Here is a 16,856-nt window from a genome sequence, read left to right as displayed (position 1 = left end):
TCGACCGCGCTTTCACAGCTTACCCGGAACCTGGCTAGTGAGCAACCCCAGCCAATCAAAGTCATCCATCAAGCCCTCCATTAGTGAGCTACCCCAATACCACTGTCAGGCTGGTGGGGGAGAAAGTAGCTCCTTAACTTTTACATCCCGTCCTAACGACATCAAGTCGCGTCAGTGCTAGTTTGTTTACCTTTCAACGCGTACCATTCCTCCCACGAGTCGACGCCTAACCCGATGGAATCCGACGACATCATGCTCCCTTCGCTTCCACCCTCTGCCTTTTTCTTTTCTCCGACCACCAAGGAATTTGGCGAGTCAATTCGAGCTGACGACGCAAGTCAGCATTGCCAGACCACCCTACAGTTGCAGATCTTCCGCGAGCAGTGTGGAGGAACAAACGATATGTTTTGGAAGAGTCCTTGTCCCGGAAGGGCTCAAAGGGTCGGAAGAGCTGGATCAAGCGCCATGGACTTTTTCTTGTAGATTGACACTAACGACAGTCCGCTGAGTCCTTACTGGGCCTGTCGCCTGTGCGACGCGAAGGGTCAGCCTGAGTTCTTCGCCGCTGCTGCTACGAGTTCGGCAGCGGACCATCTCCGCAAGTATGTGAATGCAGTGTGGCTAACAAACCGACCGTCTGACAGACCACCTTCAGACCGCAGACCGACCGACCGGCAATTCTCGTCAGACCGACCGACCAGAGCTGCCGGTCGGATTGGGTGGTCTGAGTCGGTCTGGGTTGGGGGTTTCCAAGGCCGCCATTGGTCGGCTCCTCCTCAAGGTACCCGTGCCGCGCCCCACCTATTTTAGCACTCCCGAACTCGTTCCACAGAATAAGTGAGGCTCGGCGCAGGTAGCCATTGAGTGCACCCTTTAACTAGCGCGGGTAGAATCTCGGGATCAGATAATCAGACCTAGACCGACCGACCGGGAGCCTTGACCAACCCAGACCGACAGACCGAAGGGGCCGGTCTAGGTCGGTCGGTTTGTTAGCCACACTGTGTGAATGTGAATGTGACGTTGCGAGCTTGAGCACTATTGACCAACGCCAGGTCTCACAGGATTTTCGAGAGCAGTCAAGCAGCCGATCCAGATCTGTTAACCGATGAATCTGAACGGCCTATCCATCCACAAGTCAGCAACGACCCAGCCCCGCTAGGTCGTAGAAAACACCATACAAATCGAAACCGCGCTATTGAAGCGCGGGGGGCAGAGTCGTAGACATTCCAGTAGGTAAAATGGCCCAAACCGGTATGCATCAATTCATTACAACCAGGTGAGTATTTTCCCCGCAAAGTAGCTTATTTGAAGCCCGATTGAGGCCGTGCGATTCATTTGAAATATGTTGGATTGGTTTTGATGTGGTTGAAATTGACCGGGGAATCGATGGAAGCCAGTAAGATCATTGGTCAGGTTTCGCCCAGTACGTTGGCCCGTGCATTTCGGTACATCAAAGACAAGTTGGGGAAGCGAAGGTTAGAGTAGGATATAACCCGGGAATAAGGTCAGGGTTAAGTGAAATAAATTGGGTTAGGGTAAGGCAAGGGCAATCATACAATTAAGGTTCAAGAGCACCCAGGCAACCAGAAAAGCAAGTTCAGGTTAATATTAGTATTTAATAACCATAACATCAGGGTAAATAATAACATTAATACAAGAAGCCCAGAGAATCACACCCATTACCAATATGGAGCCATTTATTTATTTACCCCCATTCCCATTTGTGTTTTGCAGCGATTGTAAACTAGGGTTTGTTGTGAGTGAGGTGTACCATCCACAACCCCTCTTTCGCCACCACCCCTCTTTCGCCAGGCAAAATAAAAAAAGTTCCACCAAAACTCATCAACTTCACTTACACGAAAGTCAGCCTAAATATATAGCTACTCAAGAGAAATTACCTCTATTGATCATAAAAATGATTGGATGTGATGATTCTGACCTTATAAGGCTGTGCAGGGTACGTGATCTATGCGTGCTGTGCTATGGAAATGTCGTTAGTTTGATCGCCAAATTCCTCACCGCTCTTTGCCTTGTTTTTTGGTCTTTGTCTTTGACAACGACATGAAAATGCTTAGGTCAAGACTTCGATGGAAATACACAGAGGACGACGTGGCAGAGGCCATATTGGACGTTACTGACAATGGCTTTTCACCCCCTCAAGCCGCTCATAGACGGGGAGTGCCCCGAAGGACTCTAATCGACAGACTTCACGGCCGCGGGGCCGTGAAAGAGCAGATCCACCCTCATCGACGGTTGTCCAAGAGACAAGAGGATAGGCTGGCTTTCTGGATTCTCCGCCAGGAGTCCTTGGGCTATGCTCCGTCCCATAGTCAAATCCGCGCTTGTGTCATGGGCTTGTTGAGACAGCAGGGCGAACATCCCAACTTGGGACGCAACTGGGTGATCAAGTTTATCAATCGCCGCGCAGATCTAAAGACCAAGATGGGTAGACGTCAAGAAGCTAAAAGGTTCGACTCTTTTACCCCTAAAGCGGTTCATTGGTACTTTGATATCCGGGATGGCCAGTATGGCTGGATCAAGCCTGAAAACACCGTCAACGTTGATGAAGGGGGTATTATGACTGGTTTCGGCAAGTATTCACCTCTACTACTTGTCTGTGCTTGCATTTTGACTGACTAATTCTCTTCATTCAGGCCTAGATAGCTTAGTTGTTGGAAGCGCGGACCCGAAGCGCAAGGCGTTTCTCAAAGGACCACAAACTCGAAATTGGACTTCATTCATCGAAGCTGTCACTGCTGACGGCCGCGCTTTAGTTCCTGGCATAATCTTCAAGGGAAAAGAACTGCAGAAACAATGGTTTCTTGAGGAGTTCAAGCAGATAGCAGACTGGTATTACTTAACATCGCCCAACGGGTGGACTGATGACCACATAGGCATTGAATGGCTTGAGGGGGTTTATCTACCCCAGACTACACCTGCTGACGAGTCAGACGCTAGACTGATCATTTTAGATGGTCATGGAAGCCATGCAACAGTATGTTCTCCATTTTCCCCACCTCAAGATTAGTGCTGAGTGATGGAAGGATGAATGGATGGCTACGTGCTTTTTGAACAACGTTTATTGCTGCTATCTACCAGCACACTGCTCTCATGGACTCCAGCCACTGGACAATGGAGTATTCAACGCATTGAAGGCTGCATATCGACGAGAGTTGGAAAGGTTCGCTTCGTTGACTGATTCCGCTCCGATGGACAAGGTCAATTTCATCAGGGCCTACGCCAAAGCTCGCCGAGTTGGAATGACTAAGAAGAACATACTGTCAGGCTGGAGGGTCACTGGAAACTGGCCAATTTCACGTGCGAAAGCGTTACGGCACCCTGAAATCCAACAAGATAGGCCAAACGGCAGCCCAAGAGTGACTCCTGAACCCAGGCCGTATCTTGGCTCGGACGATACGCCACAGACGAGCCGTCAAATTCGTGATCTTGGGTTGAACAAGACACCAAAGACGCGGAGACGATACAACGTGATAGCCAAGGGCTTTGAAGCTCACCAGCAGACAGTAGCGGCGCATACGCAGAGGATTGCCAGCCTAGAGGAAGAATTGGCTCGGCTGAAAAGAGGAAAGAAGAGGAAGGCGGTGCCGAATCCTAACAAACGTTTCATGACTCTTGGAGAGACTCTAGCTGGTAAAGAGTCCATACCAGAAGGGGCGACTCGTTATACGCCTATCGGGGTGGAATTTATCTCTTCAAGCGAGCAAGAGTCAGCATCGGAGGCTGGCTCGGTCATAGAAGTCAGAGAGGAAAACATACCCCACCAACCAACCAGGCGGTCGCAGCGGATAGTGAAAAAAACCAGAGTACAATAGATTGATCTACTTATGACTCATTAAATGAATGATTTTACGCATTTCTGTCAATTTGGTCAAATTCTGTGTAAGTGAAGTTGGTGAGTTTTGGTGGAGCTTTTTTTATTTTGCCTGGCGAAAGAGGGGTGGTGGCGAAAGAGGGGTTGTGGATGGTATTGTTGATCGATTCTGGAGCGAGAACAACATTATCTGATTCTGAAGACCTATTAGAAGAACGAGAGAAGAAGTGGGTGATTGTTGGTGCGGCCATTCTGGGACGTCAATTACATTGTTGGCCAAATGGTAAAGGGCATGTTATCGGGTTTGTGCTGCTGCATATTATGTAGGCAAACGGACGTCTCGCCTTCGCGCTGCATTACTGACTTGGTTTGCCGATGGGACTTGACGGATTTAGCATCGTGGAGACCAATCAACACCACACGGAAACAATGTGTGCCTGAAACAAAGAGTGGGGTTCGGGCTCGCCTATTTCCTAATTAGGAATGGTCCATTGGCGCTCCAGGAGGCTCCAGACCTCTCGATCCAGTCCAGCCAAATCCACTCCATCCAAATCCACTCCAATGCTAGTCCAGTCCAACAAGATCACTGCAGGCTGAGATGCTGGGGTCTCATGTGCAAGCAGGGATACTTTCAAATTACAATCGAAATGGCAAAACCTCTAAGGGGCAGAATTAAAACAGAACACAACCTGAATATACCAATCTGCATCAATGGACCGAATACACGTAATATCTGACAGCTGCCACTTCAGGACTTTTGTTTAACTTCAGCCTGCAAGGTAGCCGCCATCGACTACCAAAGGATGGCCGGTAATCCAGGCTCTAATTGATATTAGTGAGATTTCCGATCTTGCCTAGGTAGGTAGCCAACGTACGATTCATCGCTGCATAGAAAAAGTGCTCCATTAGCCATGTCTTCTGCATAACCGACCTCGCGCCACTAGAAACAATGCATTAGCACAGCAATGGATGGCGGACAAATGGGACATCGTTACCGGATGGAGTGACTTAATTCGCTCTGAGAACTCATCAGAGCCGACGGACTCTCCTGGGGCTGTCATTCCGGTGGCGACGAAGCCCGGACAGATAGCATTGACGTGGATCTTGTTTTGGGCGTAATCTAAAGCCAATGCTTTAGTCAATCCAATCACGGCGTGTTTCGATGCGATGTACTCCTGAGATATGTTAAGAGAGAGGAGACGGACGGGAGGTCACAGTCGATCCATGAAAGCAACTTACAGTCTGGAACGGTAATCCCCTGAGGCCTCCTACGGAAGAACAATTAACTATCCATCCTCTTGTCCGCTCGCCTCTCCAATTCGGCTCTCTCGGCTCCTGCTTCATCATTTGTTCAAGAGCATACTTGCAACAAAGGAAAAGTCCACGTGTGTTAACCGCTAACGTTAGATCAAAATCCTCCGTCGAAGCTTCGTGAGCACGTAAGTTCCTTTTCTGGGGGTTGGTTTCTTTGGCCACGCCAGCGAAATTGCAGATAATGTCTAATCGACCGCCGAATCGGACTGCCTCTTGGATCAGATGTTGGATCTCGCCTTCTTTAGTAACGTCGCATTTGACAAAGATAGCCGTGTTTTCGCCGTGTTTGGCAGTAATTTCTTGTTCGACACCGACTGATTTGAGGTCTGCGCAGACGATTCGGGCTCCACTAGCCGCGAATGTGAGAGCGATTCCTTTGCCTAGTCCAGAGGACGCGCCGGTTACTGCGCGAGACGGTCAGCATCAGAAGGCTTGTTGGTTGACAGCGTTATGCTTACTGATAGCAATACGGTCCTTCAGACGGGTGCCCATGGTGACTGATATCTCGCAGCGGCTCGTAAGTCTTTGAATCGAGAGAGAGTGGAAGTGGTGAGATAGTTCATGCTCGCATTCGAGAGCATGTTGCTAATATATATATGTCGCTTGACGTGGTCCCGGCAGAGTTTGAGTTTCAGTGTGCAAGTTCCGACCTTTCGGCATTCATGTACAGTATTTGATAGTTGCGGATGCCCTATTCCCCACATGCCGAGGCAAGCCCAGCATAGCTTTTTTTGTTGCATCTCGACCAGAGAAGGACATGAAGGTCCTTACCGTTTTAGGATACAGAGTTTACTAGGATTTCACACAAGTACGTATGCATATTATGCTAGCTTGAGTGACAAGCTGCGAGTATTCCCTCTAAGATACCCCCGGGACTCTCCACACCCGGGATCCGAGGCACGGGTACGGGGTCATAATGCCCTGTCCTCGTTAGTTTAATTCGGGACCTGACATCTCCGTTCCAGCAACTTCCCTGCAAGTCATCGTTGATGCTCCCCACAATCATAGCCCGTCCGAGTCAGCTCACAATACTGTATACTCACAATATCCTGGAGTTTTGTAGGGCATCTAGATAATCCATACCCTAGGTATTATTTGCAGGCGATTTATGTTAAATCGGATAAGAAAATGGGTCGCGGGGTCAACAAATTATGTTTTATCGTTTTGGCTCATATCGGATCGCTGATTGGTGCTTGGTGTTACCCGAGGATCTGACCTAACGGAAGCCCTACTCAGGGAGTGGGCAGCAAAAATCTAGGATAAGAACAAAAATCTAGGACAGCTAGATACCCCCGCTCAGTTTAAATTTATTGGAATTCACTACTAAAAACCTAACTTTTATTAGATAATTCTAAGTATAATCTTATTATATCTTACATTAGCTAATAATTATTATTTGGATAGTTTCCATAGGCTCTTGGGAAATTCAACTTCAGCTGAATGCTCCGGAACGAACGGAGCAGCTAGAAGAGGTTTTGCATGGTATGGTGGTACTGATCTTCATCTCGGAGTTCGGACATATGACTCCCCGGGAGACCTTGCCCAAACAAGATTAGATTCGGAGTTGTGCTCGGAGCTGTAACTCCGGAGAGGATGGGGGTGAGAAAAGTGCGGGGAAATGGTGGTTACCAATGCATGGGGCCCAAAATCGAGATGCAAGACATTACGACGCGGGGCAGAATAGTCGTCCTTTAGTGGCTCATGTGATCACCTGGCACAGAGCATTGAGCGACATCATCGTCATCCTTGGAAATCCGTATCCCTCATCTACGAAAACCAGCGCATAACTTTTTGCGTACCGACTCAATATGCGCCGAAGGCGAGAGAACCCACAGTGCTCAATAGCCTGCAATTACTGCCGCGCGAAAAAGGCACGATGTAAGTTGGAAACCGTTTTGGCGAGACTCAGAACATGACTCAACAAAACTTTGACTGCTCTATTGGCATATTCCTAACCACGTATGTCCACGATTAGGTAGCGGGTCGCATCCGTGCTCAAATTGTGAGGTAGGATGGCCAACCTGGGGATACGTACATGTATTGTATGCTGCACAGAGCCGCTAACCCGTGCAGGCTCACAAGCAGGAATGCACATTTCCGGGTCTCGATTCGCGTGCCTCCAAACGGAGAAATACTAATTGGCAGCTCGAGGAGAGACTGAAGCATATGGAGCAGCGCCTAGATCAATTATCAACAACACCTCCTTCGAACAATCGACCCTCAACCGCCGGGCTCACCAGTTCTCATCCCCGATTCTCAAGCAACGAAGAGGATGGCGAGTTATGTGAGTCAGGGCGCATGGAAGCCTTGCTGACTCCCTCGGCCTCTACAACAACCAGCCACGGAGCAGATTTTGGCGCAGGCCCTCTATGCGATGATACGACCACGCAACATGATCTGAACCGACCTCAACGACAAAGCATCTTTCAAAGCACATCTACCAATACCAATAGCATCGTGGCGCAGGTCGATCGACGTTCCTTTGGATCCGAGACCCAGCCACGCCCTTCAGCATCGCAACCGCAACCGCTACCAGGAAATACTTTTCCAAATCCGTATCGTGAAAGGGGCACGTCAAGCCAATCAGCCCAAGTAGGATCTGCTACCACCAACACCTTCAGCCCTCGGAAATATCCTCAACCGCCCAGTTGTGGTTCCTTCTCCTCATCAAGTCTGCTTTTCCCTCAACCAGCAGATATTAACAGGCCCTTTGCTAATCCATGGTGGAATGATATTTGCGAGAATGAGCCTGCAGGCAACACAGAACATCACGGTAAGTTTGCGCAAATGCTGCATTCATCATGTAGCTGGATGGGTTGCTTACTTTGCCGTGTACAATAGGTGCCTCTTCGTACATGTCAATTTGCTCATCATCGGGTATTGGTTGGATCTCCCGGCGGCTGGGATCTTCAACTGCCGTCCAAACGAGCATACGTAGGCTTGCATTACAGATAAACAAGGACCTCAAATTTCGAGGCCGATTCTCCAAGGAGCGTATACCTGATCCTCCCCAGGCAACTGCCCGAGAATGGGTAACCGGTAAATCATCGCCTCTCCCAAAATACATGTAGTAATAAGTATGGTTCTGACAAGACCCACCAGCCTTCTTTGAAGAAAGCCTTGAGCACTCAATGGGTCTCGTCCAACGCCCGTGGTTCGAGGCACGTTTTGAAGCACATCTCGCCAACGGAGCTCGTGACTCGAGTGATTTCGCGTGGTACGCAATCATCCACACGGTGTATGCTATTGGTTGCCGCAGGTCTATGACACGAGACGGCACGCCCAAAAGTTACGTCTCGTCCCGCGAGCGGTCATGGTCTTTCTTTGAGAATGCCATGTCTGTGCACACAGAATTACTATATACCCACACCGACTCTACTGCTATAGAGGCTCTGCTATTAATGGTAAGAACGCCTTATGTCTTCAACAGTATATGACTCCCAAACTAACATTTTTTGCCTACCTAGTCATGTTTTGCAGAAGCGTTGGCTAGCCCGGCCTTAGAGTATATGCTGGTTTCTTCCGCCGTGCGCCTAGCCCAATCTAAGGGCTTTCACATCCAAGCTTCCCAAGAGAGTATTCTCAGCGAGAACGAAAGAACCACGAGAACATGGCTGTGGTGGAATGCATATCTCCTGGATAAGCACGTAGCGATAAGATCTGGCCGGCCATCGGTAGGTGTTACCCCCTCTATTTCACCTTACAACTAATGATAACCGCGAATGTAATTAGGCTGTGGATGACCAAGATATCAGTGTCGCTCTACCCACAGTGGCTCGAGCCGGGACTACAAGCGATTTCCACTTCTTCAAGGCCATGATCAACCATGCTCAGATCTCTTCTCAAGTCTCCAGGCGGCTTTCCACAACGCGTCTCCAGATGACCCCTTTACATCAGACTCTACAAGATATTCGAGATCTAGACCACCAAATCAGAGAGTGGTACGAAGACTTAGATCCCGTTTTTAAGTCACGACCGTCAGCAAGGTCTCGCAGGACGCACCCGTTCTTTGAGTACTGGCACTATGCGTATGTGCACTTCAATTATCATGGCACGCTCTGCAACATTCATTGCATCCTAACCTACCCTTGGGCGCGCCCTGCTCTGCTCCAGCCACAAAACCAAGTCATTGCAGAACAGCTTAGAGAAAGTTCATTGGTAGTCTCAGAGGCATCGCGAGCGATTGCCCGAGGCACTCAGTATATCGACCTAGATGTAGATTGCAGAGGCTGGTATGTACTCAGTTTTCAAGTACCTGGGACTGAACGACTTCACTGACACAAATACCAGGCTTGCATTATACTACCCTATCATGAGTCTAGTCAATCTCTTCCTCGGCGTCCTGGAGAAACTCACCGAGCAAGACGACGAGACCGTAACATCAGACTTGATCCTCATGGATGTCCTGGCTGGCCACTTCAGCCGACTGGAGTATGCTACAGACTCCATGACCTCGATCACATTCGCTAGGGAGGTCGCATCTCTGGCTCGAGAAGCAAGGGCACAAGAGAGAGTTCAGCCACGACCGAGTCTCGACGACCCGGTAGTGTCCCTTGAAGGTGACGGCACAACTGATTTTCTAGTACCAGCCAACGCTGATGAGGTAAGCTATATCTTGCATACCCACAAACACGCCTGCACACAGCCACCCGTTCATTTCGCGAGGACTGAGTTCGGACCTTGACTAAAAGTGGCTACGCAGTTGAACAATGGTGATGCTACCGAGGCCGTTATGGCCGAATGGCCATTTGCTTTCCCGGGTTTTATCGATATTACGTTTAGTAACTAAAAACCCATTGGTGGACAAAATGCAGAAACAAGTCAGAAGCTGGGTGTAATGTTATTCTCATGGCTATACTGCTGTCCCCTTTTGATTCATAATGGTTATTGTTACGCTTTACTAATAAGTTTGTGGCTTTAAGAAGCTATCTGGCCCATCAAGGGATTCTTAGTTGCAATAAACGTAGCGGGAGGGGGTGCAGTGTGACAAACCAGCGGATTGAGACTCGATGCGAGCCATGTTCGGCAATTTATGGTCAGAGATCATTAGGTTCTCAGAAGAAATCTTAGAAAGTAAAGTTTTTAAAAGTCAAGTACAAACAACCATGTTGACTTGCTGTTTTGAGGGTCACGAGGATAGCATCGGTCCGAGGAGACATCTTCCCTTTCTACTCTAAATCGGCTTTCTCCTGTCGCCAATGCAGATGCCACCCGTTCCATCGGAAGACCGGAGTTGCTCAGTAATATGGTGTAAAGCCGTAATCCTGGGCGAAATTGCCGTTAATGCTCCGCATTTAGCTGCATGAGCCATGCGGAGTTATTGCCAATATCGAAGTCCGGAAGACGGGACAAGCGGTACATCCAAGTGATAATCATCAGCCATTTTGACTTGCTTCACTTTGTCGATAGGCTGGATTTGAACTCTACCTGCATTCAGTACTCAAGGCATTTTAGGATTGTAATTACTACGTCCTGGATGAACTTTCTGGCTCGATGTTAGGAATAGGTCATTGCCCGCACGTAGCAAACAAAATGATACCATCCAGGACCACCTAATGCATAACCAAAATTTCGCTCCTCTCATACAAAATCCAAATTTTGATGTGCACAAAAACAGGCCCGATTCTCAATTAATAAATGAGACTTTGGAGAAAGTATCTAGAAAATTGGTCAATTTTTACTGTCTGCGTGGTTTTTTGACCTCCCGACCGCTCCGTGTGCGCTGGCAGTGCTTTGTTACGACCATAAAGTCCTCACTTTCGTCCTCTGACCTGACACCCACCTCAATCACCGACTCGACCTCCTCATCCACAACCACCTCTATTTCTGCATCCTTTGAGTCAGGAAGAGCCTCTCCAGCCGCTAGAGTCTCCGCCAGAGTCATGAATCGTCGGTTCGGGTTCGGTACCGCCTTTCTTTTCTTCCCTCGCCGCAGCTGGGCCATCTGCTCCTCGAGGCCAGTAATCCGCGCATTCTGAACGGCCACCTTCATCTCTAAAGCTTCTAACCCCTTTGCGATCTTACTATACTTCCGCCTGGTCGGACGACTGCGGTGTTTGGCCATTTCCCTCACTTGCCGGCTCGTTTTCGGCGTATCATCTGAGTGCAGTTGAGGAGGGCTCGGCGTCTTGAACTCTTCCAGCAGTTTTTCTTTGTCCGACTGAATTTCCGGATGTGCTAGAGCTTTGTACCGATTTATTGGCCAATTTCCAGTAAACCTCCAGCCGGATAAGATAATATCCTTCCTCATGCCCGCCTCCCTGGCTTTCGCGTATGCCCGGATAAAGTTGACTTTGTGTGACGGGTGAAGGTTCCCAAGGGATAAACTAGTCCGTACTGGTTTATGTTGGCAGAGTCGTAGGGCGTTGTCACTGAGCAGTTGCGAAGTGTCACGTCTCCTAATAGTGAATAGAGCGGGTAAGGCGTATTCAGGTAAGGAAGTTTTATTGATAGCTTGTAGGCCATCGTACTATCTAGCGCTAAGCGAATGTATATATACTACTGGTGTTGTGGTGGGAGCGACGATGTTTGAGGTCGTCGTCGGTCCTGCAGGTGTCGGTCCTTTATTGATTGGATATGGTGATGGGGAAATTGTGGGGTAGTGGGAACCTGCTTGCTTGACCGGAAAGTCGTCTCGAAATGGTCCACTGAGGTACTCCAAAGACGTTTCTACAGATTAGCGGCTTGGACCCTCTACGAGATGATGGACTTATTTATGCCAGGGAACTGCATAATGCAGGCGTGGACGTCAAAATCAATACATACCCCGGAGTTCCACATGGCTTCGAAGTTTTCTTTAGTAGTCTAGATATCGCCGCAAAGGCTTCTGAGGAGCAGGATGTGGGCTTCAAATGGCTTTTCGAGTAGCCCTTAGATATATTTCTAACCGATTATCATTGTTGCATGTATCTTGAAGGTAGTGACGAAAGCGGGCAATATCCCGAATCTTTATGCCATGCTTTCACCAATGCACTCCCATTTGCCGTTTCAAGAATCATAGCAGTAGCTAAATGTACTCAGCAAATATCTAAAGCCGATTGACTCACCCTTCAACCACCAGGTTAAGCCGTGAGTGTCCGTGAGCAGAGACCTCGTCACTTCCGAGGCCAAGACTGGTCTGAGGTGCGTATAAATCGTATACTGTACAGATACCTCAGGCTGACCACTTGACAGAACCAAGAAACCAGGAAAGAATATGTTTGGTCGAATCGGAGCTCTCCGGACTTCCGCGGATGCAAGTTCTATATGCGACCTATGAAGCTTGTAAAGTGGGGAGTTGACCGGATCATGGTAACAACTCCGGTAGCGCAATAGCTTCGAGTACCCCAGATTCCTCCATAACCTCGTGAGAAAGGGATCGATGGCTATGCGGGGTTTCGGAGGGCTATTTGGTAATATGTTGGATCCGATTTGTCAACGCTCTTGGGCACGGACCGAAGACTGTCGAAAACCTTTACTAAAGCCCTAGAATACATAAAAAGCTCTGCGGTTGAAATACACTAGGTATTGATCTATGTTCCTTAATGCTACATGTCTGTGTATTAAAGTGTTTATAGATACTTGTTAGGCTCCAGACGGCAATTGTAACCCTACTTTCAGTATTGCGTTCGGATTAGTTTAGCTACTACTTCGGAAATCGGAATCTAGAGCCCCGTGTTGGCAAGTGATTGGCTAGCATATGGTACACTCAGTCACATCATGATTGGCTCACTCGGCTGTAGCATAGACTACCCAAAAGTCTTGGCTCCCGAGGTCACACCTCGGGATTGATCAACTAGCCCCGCTGTCACACAAGGCCCCCACACAAGGCCCCCAATTGAGCGCAGCATCAGACTCCGGCCGCCTGTCGGTCGAGTCATTCATCTGCACTGGAAATATTGTACAAATCATCGCCGGGTAAATTGGATTGCTGTTATGTCTCTTGCTATAAGTAATTCTAGTTGCCCTTAGGGCTCTGTTTTAAAACTCCCTCATCGCGATTCAGTATCTTAGGTATATGCACACTGAATAATCATATCCTCAAAATACTGTATTCTTATTCGAATATCACCATTCTTAGAAATGGCGCTTAACAGACCAAGCATGATCGGGCCGGATGGCCGCTGTGACTACTCAACGCCTGGGAGTCATGGATACAGCATACCTAATACTACTTATGGGGTAGGTTATTCTCTCATTGTGAAAGGGGTTTGGATCACTTGAGGAAATTGACACATCTTTAGGACGCTAGTAACAGACGCCTCAAGGTGGTTACTATCGGTGCCGGGTTCTCCGGGATCTTGCTTGCTTACGAGCTACAAAAGAAGTGCCAGAATGTCGAGCATGTTATCTATGAGAAGAATCACGAGATAGGCGGTACTTGGTTGGAGAATAGGTCATTCAAAGTGATCCTAGCTGCATTTCTAGGCTGCCACTAACGTTTTGCTTCTCCTAGGTATCCTAATTGTGCCTGCGATGTCCCATCACACGGATATACGTATAACTTCGCCCTCAACCCCGACTGGCCACGTTTCTTCTCTTATAGCCAAGATATCTGGGAGTACTTGAACAAGGTTACTCATACGTTTGGGCTCCGCAAGTACATGACTTTCAACACTGAAGTTGTGGGAGCTGTTTTTGATGAGTCGCGTGGAAAATGGAGGCTAAAAATCAGGTGCAACATACCCCAGACTGGCAAATTTGACCCTACCAAGGAGTCAGAGGGCGAGATCTTCTACGACGAATGCGATCTATTGCTATACGCCACTGGAATGCTCAACAAGTTCAAGTGGCCTGAGATTACTGGCCTTGAAAGGTTCAAGGGGCGGCTCGTTCATACTGCTCATTGGCCCAAGGATTATCAGGCTGAGCAATGGAAGCAGGATCGCGTTGCTGTTATCGGCTCAGGAGCATCTTCCGTCCAGACTGTACCTGGTATGCAACCTTACGTCAAACACATGGATGTCTTTGTTCGCACAGGTGTCTGGTTTGTGCAGATTGCCAATAACTTTGGTGCTAATCACGAATACACGGACGAGCAGAAGAGAGAGTTTAAGGAGCATCCGGAAAAGCTTGTGGCCCATGCCAAGGACATCGAGAATCAGATAAACAATATGTGGGGGGTCTTCTACACCAGCTCTGAGCGTCAAGAGTCTACACGTGAGCTCTCCAGGCAACGAATGGCAGAATTCATTAAGGATGAGCGCTTGTTGAAGGGCTTTACACCCAAGTTTGAACTTGGGTGCCGCCGAGTCACTCCTGGTGACCCGTATATGCATGCCATCCAGGAGCCAAACGTCGATGTTCACTTTACACACGCCCAAACGGTCACGGAGGATGGTATCATTGGAGGTGATGGCGTCGAGCGCAAGTGTGACACCATTGTATGTGCTACTGGCTTGGATGTCTCCTATCGGCCTAGATTCCCTGTCATCGGCCTCAACGGCGTTGACCTCGGCAAGAAGTGGGAAAACGCGCCTGAAGGATATCTTGGTCTCGGCTCGGCAGATATGCCTAACTTTATCATCTTTGTAGGTCCCACATGGTAAGTAATAAGCAGCATGGTGTACTTGGAAGCTGGCCTTTTCGGCTGATATTGAAACAGGCCCGTTGCAAATGGTTCAATCTCTGGTGGTGTCCAGGCAGTAGCCAACTATGCTGTGCAGATTGTCCACAAAATGCAAAAGGACAACATCAAATACTGGGCTCCCAAGCAGCATGTGGTTGATCAGTTCAATGACCACGCACAGGAATGGTACAAGCACACAGTCTGGAAGGACTCTTGTCGCTCGTGGTACAAGAACAATAATACCGGCCGTATAAATGCAGTTTGGTATGTAGCTTCAAGTCCTTAGAGGTAACTGATCATGAGTGAGCGCTGACTATGGTTTGCAGGCCTGGTTCATCACTACATTACATTGATGTCATCAGCGTGCCTCGGTACGAGGACTTTATCATTCAATATCACAACAACAACAACATGTGGGCCTTCTTAGGTATGGGCTATTCTCTTAATAATATTAATGAGAATTTCAGCCCCACTATCAACATAGAGAGTCTGGACGACAAATGGCTTGAGGCTGCCGGGGTGAAAGTACCAGAGCTTTTGAAAAATAAGAAAGCTATAAAGGATGAAATTAGCGAACTTACCTCCTCTATTAAAGTAGAGAGGTCTAAGGTAATAGCTACAGCTTAATTCTTCTATATCGGAGAATAAAATGCAACACCCTACGTCCTTATTGTTCATCCCTCTTTCACTGAAAGAGGGACAGTGTTTTTGATCCCCTAGAATCCAGTAGGCAAATGCGACTTAGGCATTTAAGGCCACCATCAATTTTCTTTGGCCAAGTTGATGCTACATAGTCATAGGATCTCGATCGTCGTTTGAAGAGTTTGTAAGTCTCTGGGCCTATGGGTGTATGGCAGCCCGGAATGATATACCTTCTTGCCTTCTATACTAGAGTATTGACAGCCAGAGTGTAGGTGGGGCTATGGAGTAGAGACCTCTATGGGCCAGCTTTAGGCCCTGACTGAGTATCTCATCAAGGAGGCCAATAGTCTATGTAATAGCATGATATTTGGACTAGAGCCTAATATCGATCTATTATGGATTAAAGACAATATAGCCAATAATGACAATAGATATACCTTTCTCATGGACCCCTCTGGACCTTACTGACGAGGATCATGATTTCGTCTTCGAACGATTCAAAGGCTACACCCTCAGTGAACGCAGGTCATCTACAAGACAATGGGTATGGAAGTTCGGCTTCGATATCTCAAAGGCGGGCAACAGTGCCACATGAGTCTGCGGCTTTTGCGTTAAGAAGCGAGACCTTCGACCCTCACACTACGACGCTCGAAACCTCAGCAACGTTGAGCTACATCTCTCGAGCTTCCACAACGTGCGCAACGCGAGCGCGAAGCGAACCGTACCGAATACTCTGAAACGTCCACATGACATGGCGGATCAGATGTCGGTCGTTTCGTTCTTTGGCCTCGACGTCAACGACGCGAATCAGCAAGCTATGGCGAATCGACTGGTTGCCTCTTTCAACAAGGAGGAGTTCCAACGCAAGATGGTCAAGTGGATGGTCAGCGCCAACCTGCCCTTCCGCACCGCGCAACATCCCTTTCTTCGCGAAGTCCTCGAGTATCTCAGCCCTTCGGTCGGCATCCAACGCGCGCACATCAGCGACAAGAGCGTGCGGGCGATTGCGTTTCGCGAATACGAGAAAAACAAGGGGCTGGTAGCCAAGACGCTTCAGGAGAGCCCTGGTCAAGTTCATCTTGCTTTTGATGGCTGGACTTCAACAAACGGCCTCTCACTCTATGGTGTCAGTGCCGTATATCGCGACCGACAGGCACAACCCCACAAAATTGTGCTTGGTCTGCCTGAAATGGATGGCAGGCATACTGAGAAGAATATCGCCGCTGCGGTTCTCGAAGTCATCAGCTCCTACGATATCGAGAAGAAGATCGGATATTTCACTGTCGACAATGCATCGAACAACGATACGGCTTTGGCGGAAATCGGGGATGCCCTGGGCTTTCATTGGCCAGAGCGCAGAGTTCGCTGCCTGGGTCATGTTATAAATTTGGTTGTAAAGGCCCTTCTTTTCGGCCAAGATTATGAGTCTTTCGAGCGGGATGTTAACGATGGCCTGCTTACTGTGCAGCGCGAACACGAGCAGTGGAGGAAGAGAGGACCCATTGGGAAGCTTCACAACTT

The 16,856-nt window shown here is 48.6% G+C and overlaps 3 protein-coding genes across 3 annotated transcripts; 2 read left to right on the top strand and 1 right to left on the bottom strand.

Moving 5' to 3' along the window:
- Positions 1–234: 234 nt before the first annotated feature.
- Positions 235–728, top strand: FPOAC1_007344 (uncharacterized protein; the record flags this gene model as incomplete). Its single annotated transcript, XM_044851812.1, has 3 exons — positions 235–383; positions 501–602; positions 656–728. 3 exons carry the CDS (start codon positions 235–237, stop codon positions 726–728), a joined length of 324 nt encoding a protein of 107 aa, XP_044710524.1.
- A 3,871-nt stretch (positions 729–4,599) lies between these two features.
- On the bottom strand, positions 4,600–5,638 carry FPOAC1_007343 (uncharacterized protein; the record flags this gene model as incomplete). The annotated part of the gene is made up of 6 exons (XM_044851811.1): positions 4,600–4,654; positions 4,708–4,772; positions 4,828–4,952; positions 5,072–5,100; positions 5,196–5,550; positions 5,605–5,638. 6 exons carry the CDS (start codon positions 5,636–5,638, stop codon positions 4,600–4,602), a joined length of 663 nt encoding a protein of 220 aa, XP_044710523.1.
- Positions 5,639–6,954: 1,316 nt separating this feature from the next.
- On the top strand, positions 6,955–9,817 carry FPOAC1_007342 (uncharacterized protein; the record flags this gene model as incomplete). Its single annotated transcript, XM_044851810.1, has 9 exons — positions 6,955–7,024; positions 7,122–7,153; positions 7,220–7,919; positions 7,988–8,185; positions 8,249–8,550; positions 8,614–8,820; positions 8,879–9,378; positions 9,437–9,749; positions 9,812–9,817. 9 exons carry the CDS (start codon positions 6,955–6,957, stop codon positions 9,815–9,817), a joined length of 2,328 nt encoding a protein of 775 aa, XP_044710522.1.
- Between the last annotated feature and the right edge of the window lie 7,039 nt (positions 9,818–16,856).

This window comes from Fusarium poae, chromosome 2 (assembly GCF_019609905.1).
Source record: "Fusarium poae strain DAOMC 252244 chromosome 2, whole genome shotgun sequence".
Lineage (NCBI taxonomy): Eukaryota > Fungi > Ascomycota > Sordariomycetes > Hypocreales > Nectriaceae > Fusarium > Fusarium poae.
Note: the sequence above shows the minus strand (reverse complement) of the source record. Positions and strands in the feature narration are given on the sequence as shown.